This window comes from Dermacentor andersoni, chromosome 1 (genome assembly GCF_023375885.2).
Source record: "Dermacentor andersoni chromosome 1, qqDerAnde1_hic_scaffold, whole genome shotgun sequence".
NCBI lineage: Eukaryota > Metazoa > Arthropoda > Arachnida > Ixodida > Ixodidae > Dermacentor > Dermacentor andersoni.
In genome coordinates, this window is record NC_092814.1 from 227,012,251 (window position 1) to 227,039,486 (window position 27,236).

General features: G+C 44.8%; 1 protein-coding gene across 3 annotated transcripts in view; it reads left to right on the plus strand.

The window, feature by feature from the left end:
* The window catches only part of Sec24AB (Protein transport protein Sec24AB), a 149,705-nt gene that overhangs the window by 115,417 nt on the left and 7,052 nt on the right, over nt 1–27,236 (plus strand). For all 3 annotated transcript variants that reach the window (XM_050196743.3, XM_050196744.3, XM_055063321.2), the window contains 3 exons: nt 5,235–5,416; nt 9,076–9,213; nt 12,080–12,280. In XM_050196743.3, coding sequence (XP_050052700.1) covers nt 5,235–5,416; nt 9,076–9,213; nt 12,080–12,280 — 521 coding nt within the window. The remainder of the gene's footprint in view (nt 1–5,234; nt 5,417–9,075; nt 9,214–12,079; nt 12,281–27,236) is intronic.

The window sequence follows — 27,236 nt, forward strand, 5'->3', positions numbered from 1 at the left end:
ACTTCCACGAAGCAGTGGCTTCATCCAAATGCACCAGCATATAACACGAGAGAACATTGCTACTACTCGCCTCTTCTTCGTCGCCTCATGCTGATCTCATATAATATTTCGGTGTTGCAACCACGCTTCTCTATTTCACGATTCTTTCACAGTGTTTCATGTAGTTATACCAACACAGCAGCATATGATGACAAAACAGCAGTTGATTCGTAGCAAATACTTACACATCATTTAGATAACTCCCACAGGAGATCCTGCGTGTAATGTTTTTTTTAAACACTAGCTTTCACTGGTAAAGAGAAGATTTAACAGGGCCACACAGGACACAGAAGGAATCACACAAGGACAAAGCAGTGGCCAACAACCAAATGCTTTATTTCTTGATGTGGTATGTAAATGTAAAGGCATGCAGAAGGCACACACAAAATTGGAGAAAGCGCAGAATGATAGATATTCAGTCTGTTTTTCAAACAGGGACAGGGAACTAATATGTGTGTCACCTCTTGTAATTGCTACTTCTGTGTAGCAGTGATGCTGCCTTCTGATAAAGTAAAGTTGTCACTTGAAACAAAACTTTTCTGATGCAGCATAGTTATTTCTAGTTCTCTGGGAAATCGCCAGTAGACAGCTGCCACGTTACGTGGGTTTTTCCTCCAAGATGGTGTCGGTGATAAGAGTATGCTTGTATCTTTAGCCATAAGCAAATATTTGGGTATATCATGACTGGTTCTTGGCATCTGTGCTAGATGCATTCAAGAGGTGTCCAAATAGAGGTCGCAAGAAGTTCCATCGCACTCATTCTAGGGTACCATACAGATCTGTAGCTGTAAAAATTAGCCCTATGAAAACAGGAAATTGAATCAAAGTGAAATTTAGCAAGAATGTGGGAAGGTGTTTATTTATTTATTTATTTTACCCTCAAGTGCACAGGGCTTTACAGAGGGGAGGGGGGTACATAAAATAACCATACAAGATATCAAATGTAATAACATCTAAAATACATATAAGGAAGCAATGTTAGGCTAACATAGCAGAAAGTTTGAATAAAGGTGCAACATAAAAAACAGCATATAAAAGAATGCACACGTATATACACACTTCACGCATCATCAAATAAGTCCTTGTGTATGGTTGCACAAAATAAGTCATGGTCTGAAATAGAAACGATATCGGAGGGAAGGTGGTTCCAGTCATTGGACATGCGTGGGACGAAAGAATAAAAAAAAGTGTTAGTGCGGCAAGTAGTAACGTGTACCTTGTTGTGATCTAAGCAGATTGAACAATAAGATGGGGTCGTAACAAATTGAGCTTTCAAAACGGGGGGATGGAAAAAGTGTAAGACAGCATGCTTTGCTACATAAAATAAGTGAATGCAAGGAAAGGGCGTGTTTCATCGCCGTGATACTACTAGTGCGGTGGTAGTCATATAATATAAAACATGTTGCTTTATTCTGTATCATCTCAAGAGAATAAGTTCAGTGTGATTAAGAGGGGTGCCAAATAGGGTACGCTTATTCAAGTTTTGGGTGCACTAGTGTTTTATACATTGTTAGTTTCACCTATATAGGAGCATGACTAAAGTTACATCGTAGGTATCCTAGCACACTGTTATCATTGTTAATAACGTAGTTAATGTGATGGTTCCAGCTTAGATCAGATGTTATATGAATTCCCAAGTATTTATAAGAAGTAACAGATTGTAGAGCATTATTTAGGGTATAGATAACAGGAGGTCTGCTAGTGCATGAAATGCACAAAACTTTGCATTTGTTAGTGTTTAGTTCCATGTACCAAGTTCTGCACCAACAAGCAATATTAGAGATATCAGTTTGCAGAGAACTAATGTCTAGGGTACTTGAATTTTCATGGTAAACAACACAGTCACCTGCGAAGAGGCGAATCAAAGAGCTTACACAATCAGGTAAATCATTAATATAGATGAGGAAAAGTAGAGGATCAATACGGTCGTTACAACGGACCCGCATACAACAGACTTTCGGATATAACAGACCATATTTCAACCTTACTTTGCTCTACCTATTCTATTAATGCAACGAAGTTCGATTTTAATGGACCATGCTACAACAGACTATGGCTACAGTGGGCGAAATTAGCGGCAATTTTTGTCAAAATCGGCCATATAAAATGGACTTCTTCCATGTCGACACAGGCTGACAGCTGACTTGCGAAGTTTTGACGATCGCGGCTCAATATCGTGTGCACGAGGAAGGATGGTGGGGTGGAAGCACGCCGTCTTCTTTCGCGCGCGAGGCACGAAGGGAAGGGAAGGCAAGGGAGAGGGGGAGGTTCTACTCTGGTGGCTGCTGCTTACGGTGCGGCCATGTGGGCACCATATCTTGAAAGTGATCTGCGATGTTGACAAAGTGCATGCCCGTGCGTTTACCATACCTTGAAAGCGGTCTGCAATGTGGACACAGTGCGCCCAGTGCCGGTAGCTTCGTATGCGCTGTGCTTTTAGTTGCGCTTTAGCTTCGTATGCACTGTGCTTTTTTTTTTTTTGTACTTAGTTCGTGTTGAAGCAAGAGACAGCGTGAAGGTCGATTCGCCCTGCTGCTGCTGCCATGCTTCCTCACTCCAACGTTTTGACACTAACTTTCCGTAATCATCGAGCAAGATGTGTTCGTGTTTACCTGTGCACGCGTGACACCGTGCTTCTTAATTTAGTTAGTAAGTGAATGTTTACAACTTTTTACGGCTGATAAAACGATATACTTACTATCCTTACTTCGCATAGCTGTCTACTAATTTGCTATTGCAATCTATGCTTTGCCTCTTGGGTGAAACTGACTTTTTTTGTTTTTTTACTGTGGTTGTTCGGCACTCGCTCTTAGCAGTAACATTATTACACATTACGACCAAAGTTTTGGAAGTGAGGCGTTTTGGATATTACGGACTTCGAATAAAAGTGTAATTTTTTTGTTGGATTATCCGTGTCTGGTTGTAATGAGAATCAACTGTACATAGCTTTGGGGCACGCTGGAAGTAACAGGAGGCGACGGTGAGGTAAAATTATTGGCAATGACGTGCTGTAAGTGATTAGTTAAAAAGAAAATCCAAGTTATAATTTTGCTGGCGATGTTTATGCTGCTAAGCTTGTAGAGTAATAGGTGGTGGTTAATCTTGTCAAAAGCCTTGGAAAAGTCTAAAAAGATACAATCGACCCAGGAACCACAATCTAGAATGGCATGGAAGGAATGGGTAACGCAGAGCAACTGCATTTCACATGAGAACGATTTCCTAAATCTATGCTGTGACTTGGTGAAGAATGAGGTAGTTTCTTGGAAAGTGACCAGATTAGAGAAGATTATATGCTCCAGAATCTTGCATGGTATACAAGTGAGAGAAATAGGTCGGTAATTAATGATGGATTATTTGCTTCCTGATTTATGTAGTGGAACCACCTTCGCCTCTTTCTAAGCACGAGGCACCACACCTTGATCCAAAGATTGCTGAATTATTTTGCCCAAGAAGAGAGAGGAGCATAGTTTTGTTTCTTTAAGAAATCTTGAATTGACTTTGTCAGCACAACAAGCAGAGGACATTGGGAGGGATTCAATCAGTTTTACATTGCCAGGAGCTTCGATCTTTATTGGACACATAGACAAATAATTGTGCTTAGGCAACGAAACAGGCGTGCTAGTAGACAAAGCTGAAAAATGACAGACAAAGTTTTCATTCAGAAGTGTCAAGAATCAGTGTCAAGAATCATCAGTGTCAAGAAGTACAATTTCACTGTCGTTAGTATTTGTTACAGTTTTCCAAAACTTCCACGGATTACTGACTAGCATTGAAGGTAGCATCTAGGGAAAAAGTAATGTGTTGGTTAGTTAGGGGAGGCACAAGAAATTGATGTGCTGCAGGGTTTGGTAGAATGGCATGCAATGAGATGAAACTTTAATGAGTAAGGGTATAAAGGTTAATAGTTGAAACTTTGCAAAGGTGTGGTTTAATCGCTCTGAGCTTTTGTCAGTGTTGGAAATTGGCTTACAAAGTTAGAAGTAGTATTGAACTAAGCATATTTATCAGAGAAGTGTACAAGTGTGTGTGGCAACAGCAGCAGATGAGGAGTGATCACATGAGCAGTGCATGTCATGGGAACAACAGTGTCTAAAAGGCATAATGCATCACGGTAGTATGATCCTCTTTGATGGGACTGACGGCTTTTTCATTAGTCTTTTAGACTAATGGTTACTTGAGTAAGTGTGCATTATCTACCCAGTAACACATTAAACTAACCTTCACAACGCAGTCTTTGGCAGGCACATGTAATAAAGTAAAAATCAGCTTTTTGTAGATGCAAAGAGCACTTGAGCGACGCTCCTTGTGTATAAGGCATGTGCTAGCTCCACATGGAGAACACACCCAACAAAAGGTGGGCAAGTACTTGAACTGGTGGAAAACAAAACACACAATTAAATTGGCATGGCACATTATCCCATTATTCTCTGGAATTCACCTGCACCACTCTTTAGTATTTTACTTGTCAGAGATGTTGCACTTCAGTGGTTGGTATTAACGGAAAAAGAAGACCTCTGATTGTGCATTACTGTTCTAATGAGATCATATGGCATTGTTTTTCACCAAAATGGCAGGGGTGTGAGCTCACCTGAAGAAGGCTGATTGGGCAGTAAGCACACTATATCATGAGGCATTACAGTAAATCTTGTCTCCCATCATTACTTGTCTCCCATCATTTTGAGATTCATATGAGAGGCTGTACACCTGTGAGGTGGTTTCTGCACACTGCAATATTCAGGACACTTTATTCTGTGGGTTCAGATTGGTTTCCAGTGCACCCAGTTGGGTGGTAGGCCTTATGAAATTTAGCATGTACAAACCCAAACCGCATGTGCAAATTCCTTAGCTACCTAGGATGTAATGTGGGGAGTAACCCCTTGAACACGCTTTTAGAGAGAATGAGCAAGCAAAGCTGTGTATGAAGAAATGTTGATGTATTTGTTGGTACACTGTCAGTCCTATCAAGGATGGTAACAGAAAGGCCATCTTCTTGAGATAAGCCGTGCGTACTGGCAATATATACTAATTATAAAAAATATAAAGCATACACACATTATAAAACTTAAGCCATATAAAAGTACAGTGAATATTTTGCATTATTGAAGGATAAGATCAGCCGGAAAATTATGGGATAATACTGGAGCTCAGAGGATGGACCTGAAGCATATTGTGCTGGTTTGCTTATTCATCTGCAGCGGTGGACCGGAGCCTTTCATCGTCTGTCGTGGATGCACGAGAGGCAATGGTTAATGCGTGCCTGGACCTTATCCAAGCTTTCAAAACTACCCTGAATTCTGGTCAAGCGGCTGCATTAGGGCTGCCTATCCCCCATTGTGCCCGCCTTGTGCCGCTCTATGTGCTTGCGCTAATGAAACATGTGAGTACTGGAGAATGGGACCTTTTTTTTGCAAAATAGCTTTTCTTGTGGTTCCAACAGAGCAATACACTTTCGTTTTGCACATTTTGATACATTTGTGTGCTGCAGCTGCTGAAAAACTTGCTTGTTATATAAGTTGATTTCAGAGTGCTGCAGTTCCATGTCCAGACATATAAACTCAGCTTTTATAACTGAAGTAGCTGTTTGAAAATTACTACAACTGAAAAAGAACAGGCAACTACTGGAATATTCTGATCACAGGATGACCCACACAAGTTGGACAAAACTGGAAAAAGAAATACTGATGGAAGCTTGTGAAAAGTGAGAATATGTAGTTGTAGAGTATTCTACAATATGACCAATGTACACTTATGGAAAGGCATTAGGGGCAGATGTATGGATTTTCTCTAGATTAGTAGAAAAAAGGTCAACTTTAGAGCTAAGGCTGCTCTCATGTGAAAATGATCATATGCTACAAACAGTGCAATTTGCATAATTGCATGAAGCAAAACGTGAGGCATGAGGCATCAGGCACTGTCAAAACAGATGAGTCGGGCATTTGATCTAATGTCTGAATCAAGGAGAATATAACATTCGGTAGTACCACAGTATGTTCATGCACCTTTGTACCTATTATTTGTATTTGGCACTTCGAAAAAAATCGTTGTACGTACAGTTGGCCATAAATGTAGGGCTGCTCTCTGTTGTGCAGCAGCTTTCCCATTCACTCAACATGCAGTAAGTTGTTAAATTCAAGTCATTATGGGCACATATATATGGGCAGCAAAGCTGTATGAGAAAATATTGATTAAAAGATTCAGAACTTGCAATATATAGTCCTTTGGTTTAACCTTATTTTGTGTGTGTGTGTGTGTGTGTGTGTGTGGGTGTGTGTGTTGGTTCTAGTATGGCAAGTACAGTAAAAGCTTGTTAAAGGGCCCCTGCAGCATTTTTTGAACATGGTACACAAAGCATACCAGATGAGTCTATAATGTAGTGAATACCCAAGCCAAATGTTACTCACTTGCATCGAGCAGGAAACACGTAACATGTCTGTAAAAAGCACCCGCTCTTTCCTATAGCTTTCTTAATACCCCTGTCACACTGGGCGTTTTAATGAGAAGAAAGGGGGTTAACTGAGGGGCCAGATTTTTTTATTAGTCATATCATAAGAAGCCAACAAACACTGACACCAAGGACAACATAGGGGAAATTACTTGTGCTTAATGAATGAAATAAAGGAACAATAATTAATGGAAATTAAAGTGGATGAAAAAACTTGCCACAGGTGGGAACCAAACCAACAACCTTCGCATTTCGCGTGCGATGCTCTACCAATTGAGCTACCGCGGCGCCATTTTGCCATCCACTTTCTCGGGTATTTATGTGTCCTAGTAGAACTCTGGGAGTGTTAGCCAGCGCCACCACTTGCAGACCTTGGCGGCGGACGTGGAACGTCCTTTTTGCCGCAGGCATTGCGAGAACGTGATCTTTTTGGGTGAAGGCCACTGGTCAATAAACCCACACATGCTACCTGAAGGCATCAGTGTTGCCGGATTTGAGACCCTCGTTATGTAATAAACGAGAAGAAAGGGAGTTAACCCCCTCCACACATGCTACCTGAAGGCATCAATGTTGCCGGATTTGAGACCCTCGTTATGTAATAAACGAGAAGAAAGGGGGTTAACCCCCTCTGTTAACAAGAATAAAGTGCTTGCATAAGTGCACATAAAGCGCTTGCTGATGCCTGATTAACCAAAACGTGCAACCAGGTGCCCAAGTGTTTACAATATAGCCGACGAGCAGAGTGGCGGTGGCATGGGTGGCGGCCAGACGCTGCTGAGCTGGACAGTAACAACATTTTGCGACAGCCTGCTGTACAGATTTTGTCTCTTTAAAGTAACAAGTTCATTAAAACACGGAAAAATTATTATTTTTTTACGAGTACGGCTTTTAATTTGCAAACACTGTCCTGTTTTACGTTGTTTCTGGGGTTGAGAGTACAAATTCGCTCCGGGTGCGAAGCCAAATGAGTTTCTTGAACTCATTCGATTGTGAAAGTCATTCGAGGCTAATGGCATTAAATATCGCTGTGTAGCAGCCGAATAATGTCATTCGATGCTAATGCCATTTGATTCGAATGAACGCCCAGTGTGACAGGGGTATAAGTTGCGACCATATTCAGTGAGCTGACGTAACGTGCAGCTTCTGCCACTCTAGGGCCTGAATCGCCCTTGCTGTCGCTTTCTGTGTCATTTTCATCACTGTCGTTAGGAGACACTTCGGCAACAACAGAGGCAAGGATGGTGAAAAGACAAACTTTGTAGCCGACATCTTTTCACGGTCGCAGCAGCTCTGCCGAGCAACTTCGCATTCCAAATGCTACACACCGTATTCAATGCTAGATCCCTGTCACATGCCAGCGCCAACTTCTTCATGCCACGTTCGATAGCACGAACAATGTCCAATTTTTCTTCTATGCTGAGTACCCGGTGTTTTTTATCCGAGCTTCGGCATGATGCGAGTCCTAGCTTGCATGACGCCACAACGCTCTCAGGCACGACGCTGAAATGATGTTGATGTGGCTTCACACGAAAAAACACAGTCGCTTGGAGGCCGTTGTTCTGATCTCTGAGGCTTGTTGTTCTGCCAGGCCACCCGATGGGGACGTACCGCCGGGATTGCACGACGAAAAGTGGAAACACTACGTGTTAACTTATACGTACGCAATAAGCTGGTACGGTTTATGCGGATACAAAACGCATTATGTTCAATGGCCGCTTAGTTAGGGATCCGACTTTACTACTTTTAAAAAGAAACAACTGTTTAGGTGGGTACGGTTTAACGAGGTTTTACTGTATTGTGGTTTTGGCATGCAACACCCCAGAATTTCGTTTAATTTTCCATTGCATTGAAAAGCACATTTAACAATTCAACTTTGGCTTTCTGGTCTTCGGTGATAAGCCATCTGCTCAAATTCAACCCTTGACCTCACTGCAAGATTGTGCCATCACTAGATTTTTGTTGACTGCCATGCTTAGATTGCATTTGCATGCTTTGGTGCTTGTTTCTGCTTTGTCTGCATTCTCTGAATGCAGGCTGAGGTTTTATTGTTGGTTATTGTGTTGATGATGTTTTAAGACTCGCAGCTCAAATGCTACATTCCTTTTGTTTGTAATTACTATACGACATTAGTGCACTTCTACAGCTGTGGTACTCAAGATAAGCGCAAAATTATGACATGCTTTGCATTCGTTTTCTCTAAAGGCACTGACAACAATATGACATTCTACATAGAGTGCCACGACACGTCAAGCTCTGGCAACCATGCTCAGAATGCATTGGGTGAGCAGTGTCCATGTAGCCGTTGTGCAAATTGAGTGCTCAACTGAAACACCATAATGTACTACCTGCACAATATCTTAATTAGTGCTCATCGTACAAGTAGTTCTGCAAACAGGGAAAAACAGATTTGCTTTTCTTTTTCACTAAGTCTGAGACTTTCTATGACACAACATTTTTCTATGCTTTTCAGACATTTGCAGCATTAAGTATCACCACTTCTGAGCAGAACTTTTTGTGCTGTCTGTAAGATCAGTGCCTTCTTCTTGTGATTCTTCAGTGAATGTGGACTATCTGCCTCTCCTAATCTATTGCAGACAGCATTTCGTGTTGGCATTAGTACCAAGCTGGATGAACGAGTCTTTGCTATGGAGCAGATGAAAATGATGCCTCTGTCATACCTGATGACTTACATCTATCCAGCATTGTATCCTCTACATATGCTTGATGACCAGGTGAGTTATGGTGCATGGGGCCTATCACCAATCTATTTCTGAAAGTTTTGCAGGCCCGTAAGGGTTGCTTGTTCTTATCCCCGTAGGGTTGGTGTGTACTAAAGCTTCAGAAATCAGTTGTGTTGCAAAGTTGAGTAAAAATGGGAGGTCATATCACTCACTAATGCATGTATGGTAGGCTTCCATTAATTGACTGCGGCTAATTCAGTTTTTTTGTTAATTCAATCCCAGCCAATGTCCACACATTTTCATGGGTCACAACGTTTGTTATATCGATCGTGAAACTGGTTTTTGTTGGATAATTAGAACTTGTCTGGTCAGCAGACACTTGCCTGACCTCGTGGTGAGCCGAATGGTGGCAGCATCTGTCTTGAGAGTGCTTTTGGGATAGTGACCTGTCGTGGTTGCTTAACGGCTAGGGCGTTGCGCTGTTAAGCATGAGGTTGAGGGATCAAATCCTGGCCACGGCGGCCACGTTTCGATGAGGGCGAATGCAGAAACACCCGTGTACTGTGCATTGAGTGGTCGTTAAAAAACCCCAGGGGGTAAGAAATAATTTGAAGCCCCCCACTACCGTGAGCCTCATAATCAGATCGTGATTTTGGCATGTAAAACCTTGGAATTCAATTTTTTGTTGTTGGGATAGTGAGTGCATCAAAGATGTGCCCTACAGCAGGAAACGCCAATTACCATATTTACTCGCATAATGATCGCACTCGCGTAATGATCGCACCCCTGAGTTTTGTCGTCAAAATTTGATTTTTTAAATTTCCCATGTAATGATCGCACCCCGAACTTGCCGCAGCGATATGTCGTGTGCCAAGTCTAGCTAATACTGATCGCGCTTACCATCTGTCGAATGCTACGCGAACGACTCTTATAGACAAGCCAAGCGGTCTGCGCGCACCAAACATTCTTAAGTAGATGCCTCATTTCATTACTTTCATCACTTTCCGCACTTCCATGACGTAAAGAGGTACAACCAAACTTGCCTTTATTGTGGGTAGGCTTTATGATGGTTGCAATCAACAAAAACAAAAAAGGCGCCATCGATTCTTTTCATCTGCACTTGTGGGCACACAACAAATCGCGCGCGGCAATGACAGTAGCCACGTTTACACTGATACGTTAAAAGTGTACCCTATTCATACGCCAATGCTTGTAACACAGCTAAGATATTCGCCCACCCTTAGCGGAAATGTGCCGTTTTAGGATAGTAGTGAAGACAGATGCCGCAGTTTCAGCAGCACGCCGGCTATGCGTTTCTGTCACTGGCAGCTAAGTGCGGCCATCTGTTTCTGTCCCCTCACAAAGTGGACATGGCTACGTTATTGCTGCAAACTTGCCGATATTAACGATATTTTTCATCATTGATACGGAAGAAACTGTTTCAATGCACCTAATGTACTCACAGCAAGAAAAAAATGTGTTCGGCTTGCTCCGCCGGCCGCCATCTTTGTTTTGGTGTCCCGCACCCACATCCCGCAGCAAACGCGGGACGGAAAAAAAAATTTTTTTTTTTCGCGGGAAATTTAACTCTCATAATGATCGCACCCCTGAATTTGCGTCAATTTTTCTGACAAAAAAGTGCCATCATTATGCGAGTAAATAAGGTACTTGTCTGGGTTCAGTAGATTTCAAAACAGAAACGGCAGCTGACAATGAATGAATGCTGTATAAAGCAGTAAGGAAAGAGTAAAGTGTGGCCGGAGGTGTGGATTAATGCAAGACTGGTACTTTCCTGCCATGGTAAGAAAGATTTGCTGGAATTGCCCGTTAAACTACTCCAGCATTAAGAAATGTTGCAGAGAAATGGGCACCCTATGGGCACATTCATTTTTTGCACTTACTTGGGATCAGTGGATTGTACCACTGGTGGAGCAAGAAAACCTGTTCCTGCTTTGTACGCACTTTACTCCCTGCTGACCGGTGCTTCTTTCGAGCAACCACTGGAAATTTATATGTGATAGCTGCGTTCAAGCCTTGTTGCTTGTAAAGATGATGCGGGTACCATGTATCATTTTGCCGGGGCAGTGGCTGCCCTTGTACTCACAGGCAGTGTGCATTTAAACTGTCTGGCATGGAAGCAAATAATGAATGTGCATTTCTATAAAGTTTTTTTCTGACATGAAGTTACGTGAGTAGTTGGTTCATTTGGCCTTCGCACCAGAAAACACCATTCATCATCATCATCAAACTATAGAAAAATCCAAAAGAGGTTTTCAACATGCCAAGCCTTAGCCATAAAACAACCTTTGAATACTGTGTGGTGTACAGCTAAAATGCCTCATCACAATGTACCTATCCTTATCACATTTCTTTACTGGATTAGGTGAGAACTGTCACAAAACCAGTTAACTTGAGGAGTTCAAGGTCTGGAGAGACAGCTTGAAAGTAATGTGATTGATTAGCATTGTCTATTGAAAGGGCAAGTTCCGTTAGGTCTGTCATGTGATATATTACCTATACAGCATTTTAAGTTCACCAATCCTGGCAGCTGCATATAAACAGGATTTTGTTATGAATTAAGCTTTCTGGCATGTTATCGTGTTAAGAAAAGCCATCAAAGGTGGTCTCCAAATGACTGGTAAGCATGTCAAAAAGTCTACGATGGCTAAAGGAGGGGCACAGGTGTAATCTTTAAAACAGTGCACATTTCTATTTGTACTGAAATCGAACCAGACTTGCAAGTTTTCTGAAAATTGCTAGTGAGAAATGTGGTTGGCTATCATTTATAAATTATAAATGGAACATGACATGACAGTTAATAATTTGACTAAACATTTGCCATTAGTGTCTTTTTAAAAACCATGGTCGGACCACTTTAAACAACCAGGATTACTGGCCATGTATTTGTTTCTTGCAGGACGCCTTGGAGCTGGATGATGGAACACTGGTGTGCCAGCCACCACGACTGCAGCTGTCCTTTGAAAATATTGACAGGCATGGTTGCTATGCGTTGGATACAGTCGACCGCCTCTACCTATATGTGGGCCGGGCACTCAGCGACCGATTCTGCACGAATGTGCTGGGTGTGCCAAACTTTGCCGCCATTCCCGAGGACATGGTATGCACATCCTTTGTCCTGAATATGCTATGCATAAGCCAGTAGCTTTCATAGAGACAGGACTGTGATAAGGGCCACTATTTCCTTGTAGTTAAGTGGTTAAATCTTAAGTAGTGAGTGATTATTTGTGGCCTCTGTAACATTGTCATGAATCTCATTTGGGAAAGTGGATTTCATAATACAGTTGCCGACCGTTTATTCGGACCTCACGGGGACTGCGGAAATGTCCGAATAAACAGGTGTCCGAAAAAGTAGATTAAGAAAAAAAAAATGAAATCCTTTATTTCCACGCACTTATTCGGGCTCGGCAGTAGGCTTGAAGAAATCGTGAATGCGCCGATGCACGCTGTTCCGTTTACGCGCAATCAGATAAGCCTGAATCTCGGAGAGGGTCGTACGGTCACTATAGGCGGCTGAAAGCACAGTCACTGCTTGTACACGCTCCGCATGCGACGGCAGCGTAGCACATGGTGCGTCATCTTCCGACTCAAGAGTCATCGTCCGGCGGTGCAGCAGAAACCTGACGAATGATCTCGCCGTCGTCGAGTTCCGCGCATGTCAGTACAGCAGTGTACCTGTGAAACTGTCAAATGAGACGGTGTCCGGAATCGCAATGCAACCACTGCGCAGGTCTCGGCAGAACATTTTCCGCGTCGGTAAGGAGCACATAGGAAGGCGACAAATCTTAGGCCTCCCGGCACCCGCCTGCCGGCATTCCCCAGCGCAGTCTGCGCGGGGACTGTCGGCACCATTAGACACTTGACGCGATGTTTCCGTATGCCGCGTTGGATCACCGGAACCTCGACACAGCACACAAAGCAAACACTACCATGCGGACACCAGTCGCACAAACGAAAAACGTGGCCTACTCGCAGCGTCGTGCACGAAGAAACAAATAAGCTGCTGGATTGTCTTGACATGGCTTACTAAGCTGAAACCAGAACTGCTGTAGAGCCACTCTATCGAACCAGGCAGAAACGATGATGATGAGCGGGAATTTGCAGTAGCGCAACTTCGTGGGGCAGCAAGGAAGCTCCGTTCAAAACAAAAATGGCGTTCTGCAAGTCGAACCATGCGCCGGTTAGAGTCGGTGCATGTTGCTCTCGATCGAGTTGGCTCAAGGAGTGTTCGAAAAATCAGACGAGAGGTTGCAAGGTGTCCGAACTTTCGGCAGTTGTTATACATTATGCTCTATGGGGAGAATGGCGGTGCCGTGAAGCAGACCGAATAATTGAGCATGTCCGAATTTTTGGAGTCCGGAAAATCGGTCGGCGACTGTACTATCATTCTGGCAGATTCCTGGCAGTTGTTCATTCCATTCTTCAAAAGTATTGTGTAGCTAGTGCCTGTTGGTTTCACCAGCTTCTGTGAGATTTCTTGCAAGCATTGCATATTGTATACCTGCTGTTACCCTACCATCAAAGTGAATTTAGTCATCTCCATTTGCACCTGTGTAGCTCTTTTAATCTGTTATTTTTTTACAACAGTGTGTTTGTATGCAAGTTGTATAAGCTTGTTAGGGAATACCTTATGTCTGTGCTGGTTTTCTGTGGTCAGTTTGGGACACAATAATAGGATTTATGGACAATTACGAGCTTATTTGGAGAAGTGCATTCAAGAACGCAATGATACAACAGCAGTGCCAGTTTTGCAAAGAGCAGTTCTTTGCGCCATCTTGCTCGAAAAGTGCATTTTAGTGCACAATTTTGACGAGCTCGCACCAAAGGGAGCATAAAAGTGAATGTTTAGTTCCTATAAAGTTGTCTCGCTAGTAAAACTGAAATCAAAACCTATAGCATACATCATCATCATCATCATCATCATCATCATCCTGGAAGTCAGTGGAGTAGCTATTGCAACAGTAGAGCCATGGATATAACCAATGCTGTTGGTCCTCCACTCGCTGTTTTTGCATTTTTGTTGCATTTCTCTCTGGGCAACAGCGTGCCAGTGTACTACCAATGTGTGGTTTTGTTTTTTGTGCTGTTTGTGGCTACAGTTCGGTACTCTTGTCACCAGTGTGGCACTGAGCAGCTCTATCAAGGAGGATGTCGGATGAAAAACAAGGCTCAGATTAGGTCCAATCGGTTATTGCTTAGCATAGTTGTTGATGGTGCCACCTTTAAAATACCGTATTTACTCTAATCCAGGCCAGCCCTGATTCTAAGCTGATCTGCAAATGTCCAAAATTAAAAGAAAAACAAAAACTTACCTCGAGTGTAGGCTGAACAAAAGCGTGAGGACAGCGTTCACAAAATGAAAAGGCCATTTAGTCAATATGAACATGCCGAGCTCATGCTATGTCATCATCACTGCTAGCTTCATTGCTACTCTCCTTATCGCTGTCATCTCCTTGCTGCGGAACATGCAAAAAGCGTCTCCCGTTGCCTCCTCCAACGATGGATGTTTTTCTCATCGATGCTGAAGTCCCGCCCGACTTGAACATTTGACGATACCTCTGCAGCTAGCATAACGTTTCGTTTGAAAGCGGCACTATAGTGGTATCGCCTGTTTAGTGCCATTACAATAATGCCACGCCGCACGCCGATACGACACAAGTCAAAATGGCGACGTCACTCATGTACTTCATTTGGCTTCTGGCACGGCTAGTAGTGGCCCTGATACTGACTTTTCTAGATGGCACTAGCTATGCAGCATATTTATTATTTTGAATTGAAAACTGGCGCGTTTTTTAAAGTTCTCGAATCTAAGCCGATCCTAGAGTTCGGTGTATGATTATTTGAAAAAAAAAAAAACTATTGGCCTAGATATTAATAAATATGGTATGTTGTAATATGTGTACTCAACTGCTGGAAGATAACTTGCTTATTATTAGGGACCTTCCTTGCAACTCTACACTATCGGAAGAGCAGATTTCATGGTTATAATAAAAACATTTCACATGTTCCATGGCACAGTTATGCAGGTGAGATTGCACACGTTGGAAGTAAAACCTGTGGGCATCTTCACCGTAACTACGCTTTAGTTGCACACATTTTGGGGCACAGTCTTAATGACATGCCCTAGTTCCGCAAACTGCTTTGTTCTTTCTTCTTTTTTCTTGCTCTCTTGAAGTGCACCCAACACCCAGTGCCTGTTGCAAGTCAGAATGTTAAAAGCAGCTTTATACAGTGATATATACGCAGGGAAAGCCATTCTATAAAAATTTAATGAAACTAGTTGGTAATTCTTGCACCGAATGCCTCGTCGATGGGCATAGCACCAGTGCTGCTGTATTTTGTTTATATTTCAGTTAAAAGTGAGACCATATCTGGCATACAGATGTACATTGGATACTGCACAAAAAATGCTTGCCGGTGCGCCAAAGTAGCTTTCTGCCTGCGTTATTTGTGCCAGAAGGTCAGATGGCTGTTTCATTATGGAGAACTGCAAGAAGTGAATGTAATGCAGAAGCTTAGTCGGGAAAAAAATTTGAAAAAATTGTGGCTTAATAAAATGCAATGAAAACCAAAAGCTTGCAAGAGGACAAGAAAACTTACTACAGTCAAATCTCGATATAACAAATCGCACGGCACTGCTGAAAATCATTCGTTTTTCTCAAAGGCCGTTATAGTGAAAGCCCCAAAATTAAGCATTCCGCGTTTCAACCAATCAGTTCATAAGTTGTCACCATTTTAGCTATCCATGAAAATGTCGCTGTTGGCACTTGGCCCGTGCTGTTCCTATTTTCCATCATTTCCGCCGCCATGCACCACTGAAGCACCTTATAATAAGAGTGATGTGCGTAAAGGAGACACTAATGCTGAGAAAACTACTGACAAAAGGGAAGCTCCGTGTCGCTTCCAAAGTGCAATGTTTCTTGTTTGTTTGTTTTCACATTCCTTGCCGTGGACACCGCAACTGTCTCACTCGAGGCGGACACCTGAACTATTCCAAAGCACAAGTGCGCGTAAACGACACCGTCTGGAAATTGCAAAGTGCGACCGTGTGGCATTCTTGCGAGTAGGGAGGTTACATTTCTTCGCGCGCGTAACTAGTATGGCTGCAGAAAGAAGTGCGAAAGAAAGAGGTGTGCATAGAAAGAAGGACAAAAGAAGGAAGAGACACGCCTCCGTTGCTAGGCGACACTTGCCTGGGCAGAGCATGCGTCTCGCAAAACCTGATGCATCGTTGCCTCTAGAATAGATAAGAAAAAATTCTCTCACATTTTTTTTTCATGCAACACTGTCTCAGGTTTTCCAAACCCGGGTGACGCGGCGTCCACTTCCCTGCGCTTTGTCATCTGCTAGCCTTCTGTTTCGGCTGCTGTGAAAGATTCTCGGAAATATAAGAATCCCCAGATTTCGGAATATTAGTTCATAGTACTGAGGCATTGTCAACGTAACACGGAAGCTGAATAACTATTATTATTCTGAAAAGTTTAATATTCTCAAGTTCGTCGTACCAAAATATTTTTATATTGGAACCATAAGAAGTCAGCTGGGGATTTCTGAAAAGTTCATTAATCTTAAAAGTTCATTAATGTGGTGTTCGTTGTAACAAGATTTCACTGTGCTAGGAAATTCTCAGCTTAACCAGTAATTTGATGACAGCTGTGGCTTGGTTGGATTATTGAATCGTTCCTGTAATGCATTAGTTTTCCTTTAAAGGTACCCTAAACCGCTTGCAGCACAAGAATTTTATGCAATGAGGGCAGGGAACTCTTCATTTAACGTTATCCCACAGATATTTTGAATCAAGATCATTGTGGAGTTTCACTGTATTGGATTGCTTGAATGTTTTCTGCCACACACTCCCCTCATTGTGTACACTTGCCTACTGTTGCTGCCAATGAAGCTGATGGAAGAGGTGAGGTGCCAGTCCATGTTAGAGTGCTTGGACAATATGGGGGGAGGTGGAATTGTTTATTATCATAATGTATATGAGAGATATTTGGTATGTACACTTGTTACTCTATTAGAAAGAATTGCACAAGTGCAAAAACGAAAGAATGAGAAGGAGTCTTTCATCTTCTTTGATCTTTAGTTGCTTGCCAATTCCCTCATAACAACCGATCACAATGGATTCTTATGCAGTTGGTGTTGCCTTATGATCATTTTGAATATTTTTCGTGCAAAATAAATACATGAAGCTATGCAGTGATTAAACTCACAAACCCACAACATGCAAAAACAGCTTCATTGAAAAAAAAAAAAAAGCAAAGTTGAATGTCATGCCTCCGATCAATCATGTTGCTTGCTTCACAGACAAAGCTGCCATGCTAGCCTCAGGCAGAGAAAAGTTGCAATTGCTCCTGTGGCATTGATCGCTGTTCTTATATAAACTGTCTTTTACCAGAAGAAAAATAACAAATCGATGCGAGCTATTGACATTTAATTTACTGCTACCCTGGGATGGTAAACTACCTAATTGCTATGAATAATACTGGGATATCGCATACATACATCTCTCATAACCTCAGAGGCAATACTCGATTCCTTGTGTAATGAAGGGAAATATTACTGGTGCTGAAAGAAGTGTCCTTTTATAGTTTTGTGCACTCCCCGTTATAGCAGCCCTGCCATATTTTGTGTGTGCTCTGATGGCCGCACCTGTTCATTGAAAATGTTGAAAGCTATTTAGATGCTTTCTAAAGGCCATCTGCAATTAAATTTAGCTTAAGTAAGAAAATCTTGTTCTTAATAGTGTAGACAAAGGGGAGGCACAATGCAAAATTTTAAGGTAACAAAGCTTTCAATAGGCGACACTTTGCAATCTCAGAACCTTAAAAAAAGAGTGCTGCCGTTACCATGCCCCAAAAGTGACGCACAACCCAGAAGATCTTGGACTTGTGAAAACACGTCTACTTGTTGCTTCACGTAGAGTGTGTGCATCGTTGTGTGTCTTCTATGGTTTTTTATTTATTAGGGTGTTCAAATAGGAAAGTTTCCAAATTGAATCAAGTTCAAATATTGTTAAAGAGAAATTACTTTTGCATATCAAGTTGAATACCGAATATTTTCTCATTTCTGAATGAAGTGAATTACCGTATTTACTCCAATGTAACACGTACCTTTTTTCCGATAAAACAAGTCCAAAAATTGCATGCACGTTGGAATCGAGTGCGACCCGAAATCCGCATTACCATATCGCCGTCAGCATTAGAAAAATGACCACCTCGTACGCGCTTCTAGCCTAGCTGCCGTAGCTTGCTCCATGTGCATACCTCCATGTTGTACATGTAACCAGGTGCTGGTGTAACCTAGTTTACCGCCTGTCTTCCCGTTTTCTGCGTTTATTCAGTCAGCATGGAAGTGCCGACTACGAAAACGCGCCGAGTCCACCATGATGCCGCGTTTAAAAGGAAAGTTGTCATGTGCGCGGAGACGGACGGAAATCGGGCCGCATCACGAGCGTTCGGAGTTCCCGAAATTTGCGTGCGGGGCTGGCGCAAACAGAAGAATATTTTCGCCAGCAAAGCAACAAGGAAGGGTTTCAGTGGACCGAAGCAGGTCCGCTTTGCCGAAATAGAAGAGCTGCTCACAGAATACGTGCAAGAGCGGCACAGCGGCCTGCGAGAACCAATCTGTTAAAAGTATGGGCGATGCAGTTAGCCCTACAGGAAGGGCTATTGCGGAGTGACTTCAAAGCGAGCAGGTGCTGGCTATCAAGTTTTATGAAAAGAAAAGGCTTTTCTCTTCGAAGGCGGACAGGGATATGCCAGAAATTGCCAGAAGATTATGAAGAGAAATTGCACAGTTTTCAGCAGTAGATTTTGAAGTTGCGCCATAGAAACGGCTACCACTTTGGACAGATGCCAATCAGACGCCGCTCTACTTTGACATGCCTGTCACCACAACCATTGAAAAGAAGGGGGCAAAACAAGTGCACATTTTGTCTTATGGCCATGAAAAAAACTAGAGTCACCGCAATGCTTTGTTGCACTGCAGATGGGCACAAGCTGCCCCCATATCTTATTTTCAGACAGAAGACGCTTCGTAAAGGAATCGTGTTTCCGAGTGGCATGATTGTGCGCGCAAATGAAAAAGGTTAGATGACCACGGGCTTGGGCGCTGACTGGATTGATAACCTTTGGCAGAAGAGACCCGGTGGCAGTTTGGGTCTGCATGGGATGCTTGTGCTTGACGCGTTCAGGTGCCACCTTGACCAGCGAATCAAGGACAAGCTGGCTGCATGCAACACCGACCTTGTTGTGATACCCAGCGGCATAGCATCGCAGCTCCAGCCGCTCGATGTTTGTTTGAACAAGCCAGTGAAAGATCGAATTCGGGCGCTCTACACCGAATGGCTTGTCAGTGGCTGCCACGAATTCACGCCTGCCAATAAAATGAAGTGTGCCTCGCTGCAGGACTTTGCTGGATGGGTGAAAGATGCATGGTGTGTCTGCCATGGTCAACAAGGCCTTTAGTGCGGGATTTCGAATGCCATGGACGGCACCGAGGATAAAATGCTTTGGTCTGTTGTTAGCGATAAGGAGTTGTCTGATAGTGACAACGAGTGATATCTATTGCCCCACGCGACTCGTACTGGCGCAGTGAAAATCTTGGCGGCAAGGTACACCGCTTCCATTTGTGTTTTTATTCATTGCAACTTTAGTGTATTGGGAATGAATCTGTTTTTTTCCAAATGAGAGAAAATAGTATTTCTATATGAAAGCACGAGGTGCGCGGTATTGTACTCTTCCTTTTTCTTTTTTTTGTCATGGAAAACTGGTGCGCGTTACAATTGAGGTTTTCTTTTTTTTGGTCACGGAAAACACGTGCGCGTTACAGTCAAGGGCGCGTTAGAATCTAGTAAATATGGTATATAAGGATTGTGTGGAATTATGTAAAGATTACATGAGTCTGTTTCATTTTTAAAGAAGGCTTATTTGCATTATTTTATATGCGTATGTAATGCCATTCGCAACTGTGCATCTGGTCAACCGGGAGAGCTTGTAAATCATAAATACTTTCAGTTATCTGGTGTACAGTTACGCAACATGCAACTATCACGTCACCAGATACACATAGAATCCTGTGTTTGTTAACAATTTTCTGCCCACGCCTATTACCACAGGATGTCTACCAACCGGGAATTCTCAGGGATTTTGAGTAGTCCGGAAAAACTCGGGAAAAACTCGGGGAATTTGTGCTTCTATCAGGGAAAATTAGCTGTAATTTTATTGAAAGGGAACAAAAGTCGTGGTAATGCTGGCCCGAGCAACAGAGAGGAATTGTAACGAATGTTCTGTGACGCCGCGTCTGCTGGAGGAGTTGCCAGAGTACAGTCAATGACTGACTTTCCGGACACCAAATAATTCGGGCGGCTTCGCGGCACAACTACGTACCCCATAGGGTCAATGTATAAGAACGTCTGAAATTTCGGACACAAGAACCCTTTGCCGTCCGATTTTTTAGACTTTTTGCCATGGCTGCAGGTCCGAAATGGCATTAATCAAAACCACCACCGCCGTCATTTTGATAACCTTGCCGCCTCGACCCGGCACACTCGCACGCAGATCCGCCTGCAACCATAGCCACCACCGCGGCAATGCGGCCTAGCTGCTTCGAGGTTAGGTATTAAGCTTCTTGCCATTCTGTGCCGTGTTTTTCATTGAATGAATTCGCCGCTGTCAGCAATGGCACCGATACTGCCTTTGTGGTCATCACGATTGGCTTCGAAGTTCGGAAAGCACAACGCGTTGCATAATGCCGGTTCCTGAAAGTCAGCTTCGCCTCATTACAGTAATGTTACGCTGTGAAGCATAATAAGTGTGGGGAGGGGCAACTACCACGGGGCACGATATGTATTCCTTAATTATACACGCGTGTACCCGCCATCTCCCGTCACAGTACAAGTACAGATATGCCTAATAAGTGTACTGGCAGGCCTTCAGAGCTTTTTCGGACGTACCTGTGGCGATTTGAACCCATAAGGGCTGTAAAAGACATGCATTCATTTTTTCAGACGTTTTCGCGGCCCCTAGGGAGTCAGAAAAATTGGACGCTGACTGTACAATTCTCCTAGAGGATGCTTCAAATAGTCCGTGTGGCGAATGCACAGCCGAAGAAGAACAAGAAGACAAAGGACTTATGCATTCAGAAATAAACAGAAAAGGAAGCATGCCGCCACTTTTTTGAAGGAGCTTGCACTCTAAAAGCAAAGTGTTTTCTGATGCCAAGATGCAAGTGTCCCTGATCCAAGCAGAAAAACTCTTCAAAATTGTGAAATGCAACACTGAGGCGTTGTGTGCAGGCTGAGAGTATGTCAGGACAGTTGAGGTTGACTTACCAGCTGTTTGCAAGCTAATCTCACTTGTGATAAAGTTCGGGCCTCATAACAATTAGCTTGTTATCAGTTGATAGAAATAGCTCATATTCGAAAATGTTCTGCATGCATCTCTTTCATATTCATATTTGAGAATGTTTGACTCGATTTGCAATGGGTTTTACTATTTCTTTCTATTTTATTCGCTGTGCATTTTACTAACCCCTCCCTTCTGTTTTCTTTTTGAATAAAATAAACACTACCCCTTACTATTCAAACTGGATTAAGTTGCTTTTTTATTTTTTAACATGCTTACTAGAGAGGGACACCATTGGGCGACATGATGTAGGGAGCCCGTCTTGACATAAAACAAAGTTCTGTGTTACTCAGGGAATATTGCAAATTGACTCAGGGAGAACCTGGAAAATTCGGGGAATTTGAAAATGTCAACTTGGTAGACACCCTGTACCATCAATAGCCCATTATCAATGGTTGCAAATTCATATTTTACCACTTTCCGAGCACTTTCGGACAGCTCGTGCTATCTAATGGGTTATAGAGAAACTATTTCTTCAGTTTCGCTTTTGTTTTACCTTTTTCATCTGTGCGGTGTTCTTTAAAGCGCCTCCGGTGTCTGGGCACAGTTGGGTTGACGAGCGCTCGTAGTTCCCAAGGTAGTGTTGACATTGTGCACCACTCCTCCACAGAAATGTCACTTTTCTACTGATTCTGATTTATCTCCACATGAGTTTTTGGTTGGTGGCAGCAGCACTGACACAGAAGACAGCTTCAGTTTGTCAGGTTTCAGCACTGAGTTTAACTTTCTTCTCTGAACTGTTTCATTCCTGCTGTGTGCCGATGTAAAGATCCTGCATGTTCTAAAGTTGCAGTTCTTATTAATGAGGTGTCAACATCCTTGGGGTGGTATCACTTGCCGGTGGCCACGCAGAGTTGTGTTTTGGATTTGAAGACTGCCAGGAGTCAACCTTTGCATCTTGCTAGGGCTAGTCACTAGGGCTAATGTTTTCTTGTATATTGTTGGAATCTCAGCGCTGACACCCGTAGTTGCAAATGGGTCGCAAGCCCCAAGGGTAGCGTTGGCCTGGCGGCCTGGGGCACAACTGGAAGCATCCGAAGGTCCCGGCAAAGCATGAGTCGACTGGTAACAGAACAACTTGTTTATTCTAGCATCGCAAAAGAGCGGCCGGTCTGGTCGACCGAAGTGGAGAGACAGGAGAGCACGTAACTCAACGGAAGAAATCGGAGCCTCTCTCTTGGCGTCCGGGGGCAGCTGCTCTTATACACTCGGAGTCGAGGGCAAGAGGAAGGCCTCGTGACGAGACCACGTGATGGCGGGGCACGGACAGGCTGAGAGACACGTTGAAACGAGTGTAGTGACGCATCCGCCAAGCCGGCGCCGGTCAGACCTCCTCGCTTCACACTTGGGGAGCTCCTCTCCCCGGCTGCCGCGCTTTGACAAGCGTGGGCACACACACACACACGAACACACGAAGACACGTGGCACTGAAACACGCCTGGACGCGCTTGGCGGGGAGGCTTTGCGGCAGCTCCGAACGGGCCAAAATGTCCGCCACTTTGAACGAAGCCCCGGCGTCCGTTGCATCCGCGCCGGCTATACCGCGCGTCGTAGGCGAAACGTAACAGACCGCCCCGCCGGGGGAAGGAGATCCCGATGGTCAGGGGACTGCATCCGCTGTCCGGAGGGATGTCGCTTGATGATGCTCATAACCGAAGTCGGTCGTCCGTCGGCGTTTCTTGAGCGCAGCGCACAGAGAAGGCCTCGTTCTCTCATTCAGGTTCACACAGGACACTGCAACGTGACTTCGGGAGAGTTGACATTTTTGTTCTCGTTCCCGGCAAGCGTTAGAACTACGCCGAAACTCAACCGCTCAGTCAGCAAGCACGGCACAACCCTCACTAAGCCCTGCCAGGCTCTTTCCCCTTTTATACTACTGCCTAGTTCCTTACAGTAGTTTAGCAGAACTCAGAACGCGTCCACAAATTGGAAAATTGCACTAGAAAGCACGTCATCACTTTGAAACGCTACACAAAAGCAATATGTTAAAAATCCTGCCTCAGGAAGAAAAATATCAGTAACAAACAATTTTGAGGCTGATTCCCACGTTAGGGGCTTCGACTTAAGCCATCGGCGTTACCGTTGAGACTCCCCTTTTTGTAACGCACCTCAAAGGAATATTGTTGCAAAGCAAGGCTCCAGCGCAGGAGGCGGCCATTTGTGGAAGAGATGGTCTGCAGCCATTGGAGAGGGCAGTGATCCGTCTCGAAGCATGCGAAGCGGAGATCGCAGCGAGCGACCGTACACTAGCTCAGCTGGCGAAAACCCCGTAGCCGCATGCGGCGCGGTCCTCAATGCAAACATCACCCCAGGCAGACACAGCTCCCAGTCAGTTTGTTGTGCAAACCACAATGCTCTCAACACGCGCTTCATGACGGAGTGGAGCTTCTCAACGGAATTCGACATTGTGTGGTACACTGAGCTGTCTAACAGCTTTACCCCACACCTTTCGAGAAAGGCTGTCGTCAAAGGGCTAGCAAACACTGTCCTGATCTGATTGGATTTCCGCAGGAAAACCAACTCGCGCAAATATCGACAGTAGTGCATTGACTATCTCAACTGAGCTGAGTTCTTTAAGCGGCACTGCTTCAGGGAACTTTGTCGCTGGGCAGATCACAGTCAAAATGTGTCTGTACCCCGTGGCTGTTACCGGCAGAGGTCCCACTGTATCAATAACGAGCCGTCTAAAAGGCTCCGTAATGATAGGTACCAACTTCAACGGCGCCCTCGATTTGTCCCCTGGTTTGCCCACCCGCTGACAGGTGTCACATGTCCCCACAAAGTGGTCTGCGTCCCGAAAACACCCTGGCCACTAGTACTCTTGCAAGAGACGGTCCTTAGTTTTCTTAACTCCTAGGTGTCCGGACCACGAACCCCCATGCGACAAGCGCAACAGATCCTGACGATAGCATTGAGGCACGATCAGCTGATCGAACTCCACTCCCCTGCGGTCTAGATACTTCCGGTACAGGACCCCGCCTCTTTCCACAAAGCGAGCATTTTTCTTGGCGATACCTTCCTTGACAATGCAGCGTATGTTTTCTAGGCTGCCATCCTTCTTTCGCTCGGCTATCAAAGCCGCCCGGCTGACTTTTAGCAACCTATTAAGTCCGTCTGACGTAGGCGCGATGAGCAAATCTGCAGAAAGCTCTTCTAACTTTCCCGTGTCGGGCATTTCCTCTCCAGTATCTGGTGCCTTTAACGCTACAGGCTCAATTTTATTCAGTTCGGGCGTGCTCTGAATATCAGCTTGCTGCGCCTCTGACCGTTTTTCATTGTTCGACAACGTCGGCCCCGCAACTACCGCCTTTGCAGCGAGCTCCCGAACCTTCGATCTGGTTAAGGCCTGAACGCTAGCCTCACCAAACAAAAGCCCCTTTTCGCGCAGGAGGTGATCGGACCTGTTCGAAAATAGGTACGGGTACTGGGGGGGGGGCAGCATAGATGACACTGCGGCCTCCGTCTCAAGCGCTCCGAAAGGTCCTTCAATAAGCACTTTTGCTACGGGCAGACACACGCTATGAGCTTCCACGGCTTGCTTGATCCATGCACACTCGCCCGTGAACATATCGGGTTCTACGTAAGAGGGGTGAACTACATCCATTGTAGCTGCGGAATCGCGAAGCACTCGGCACTCTTTCCCGTTCACGAGGAGGTCTCGCATGTAAGGCTCGAGAAGCTTCATGTTCTCGTCAGTGCTGCATAATGACAAAAACACGACTTTTGTTTTTGTTTCTGGACACTGCGCCGAAAAGTGACCCGGCTTCTGGCACGTATAACACACGCGCGCTTGCCTCGTTTCGAACCGCTTTCTGCGTTCGGCTTCGGTTGCCGCCGTCTCCTTACGTTCGATCGGACTACTTTCACTCGCATCCGAACTACGTGTGTCCCCTTTTGCTCTCATGGGCGTGAACTTCGGCCTCTCAAACTTGGAGCCAAATTCACCCTTTTGACCGTCCTTAGCTCCGCGAGCCCGACGCGTCACAAACTCCTCGGCTAGCTCAGCGGCTTTAGCCACCGTACTAACGTCTGGCCTATCGAAGACCCAGTACCGCACGTTCTCAGGTAACCGACTATAAAACTGTTCCAGCCCGAAACACTGCAGAACTTTCTCGTGGTCACCAAACGCTTTCTCTTCTTTGAGCCACTCCTGCATGTTTGACATTAGCCTGTAGGCAAACTCTGTATATGACTCACTTCTGCCTTTCTCATTTTCCCGAAACTTCCGACGGAACGCCTCCGCTGACAGCCTGTACTTTTTTAGCAGACTCGATTTCACTTTGTCGAAATCCTCTGCCTCCTCTCTCTTCAAGCGAGCGACTACGTTGGCCGCCTCACCGGGTAACAAAGTGAGCAAGCGCTGTGGCCACGTTTCCCGAGAGAACCCCTGCTTCTCGCACGTTCGCTCAAAGTTAACCAGGAACAAACCAATGTCCTCTCCAAGCTTAAACGGCCGCATCTGGTCAGTCATTTTGAACAATACTCGTTCTCCTGCACCGTGTGCCTGACTTCCATTACGAGCGCGTTCCATCTCAATCTCGAGACGCTTCATTTCCAAAGCGTGTTGACGGTCGCGCTCTTTTTCTTTCTCTTGTTGCTCTCGCTCTTTCTGTTCTTTAAGTTCGCGCTCCTGTTTCTCTTTCTGTTCTTTACGTTCACGCTCATCTTTCTCTTTTTGCTCTTTAAGTTCGCGCTCCTGTCTTTTTGCCGTCTCCCTCTCCTTAATGGTCTCAAGGCATTCCGACAGCTCGTCATCCTCAGCTTCTAACTCAAGAATAGCCCTTAGCAGTTCCGGTTTTCTGAGTTTGTCTGAGACATCCAGACCCAACTCTCTTGCAAGCTCCAGCAATTTCGGTTTGCGCAACGACTTCAAATCCATGGCTGCTCTGAATGCTGCTTTCTCTACTGCCTACTATTGTCTTGCCGCAAACTAACCCGGCAGCAACGACAACCACAATTACCAGCTCTGTTTCTGACACTATCAAAAGCCTGGCAAAACTCAGAAGAAGAAAGTCCCGCACTCACCAAACCTCGCAGCCAAGAATTCAGCGCAGTCGTTCCGCTGCAGGCAACCAGTCATCACACAGGGCTCGTTGCACTGCTCCCGGATGGTCGTTGTGCTGCTCAGCATACAGTCAACTGCATATCTTCGCTGCTGGCCTCCGTTGTCGTGATCTCAACGCTGGCAGACAGTTGTTGGAATCTCAGCGCTGACACCCGTTGTTGCAAATGGGTCGCAAGCCCCAAGGGTAGCGTTGGCCTGGCGGCCTGGGGCACAACTGGAAGCATCCGAAGGTCCCGGCAAAGCATGAGTCGACTGGTAACAGAACAACTTGTTTATTCTAGCATCGCAAAAGAGCGGCCGGTCTGGTCGACCGAAGTGGAGAGACAGGAGAGCACGTAACTCAACGGAAGAAATCGGAGCCTCTCTCTTGGCATCCGGGGGCAGCTGCTCTTATACTCTCGGAGTCGAGGGCAAGAGGAAGGCCTCGTGACGAGACCACGTGACGGCGGGGCACGGACAGGCTGAGAGACACGTTGAGACGAGTGTAGTGACGCATCCGCCAAGCCGGCGCCGGTCAGACCTCCTCGCTTCACACTTGGGGAGCTCCTCTCCCCGGCTGCCGCGCTTTGACAAGCGTGGGCACA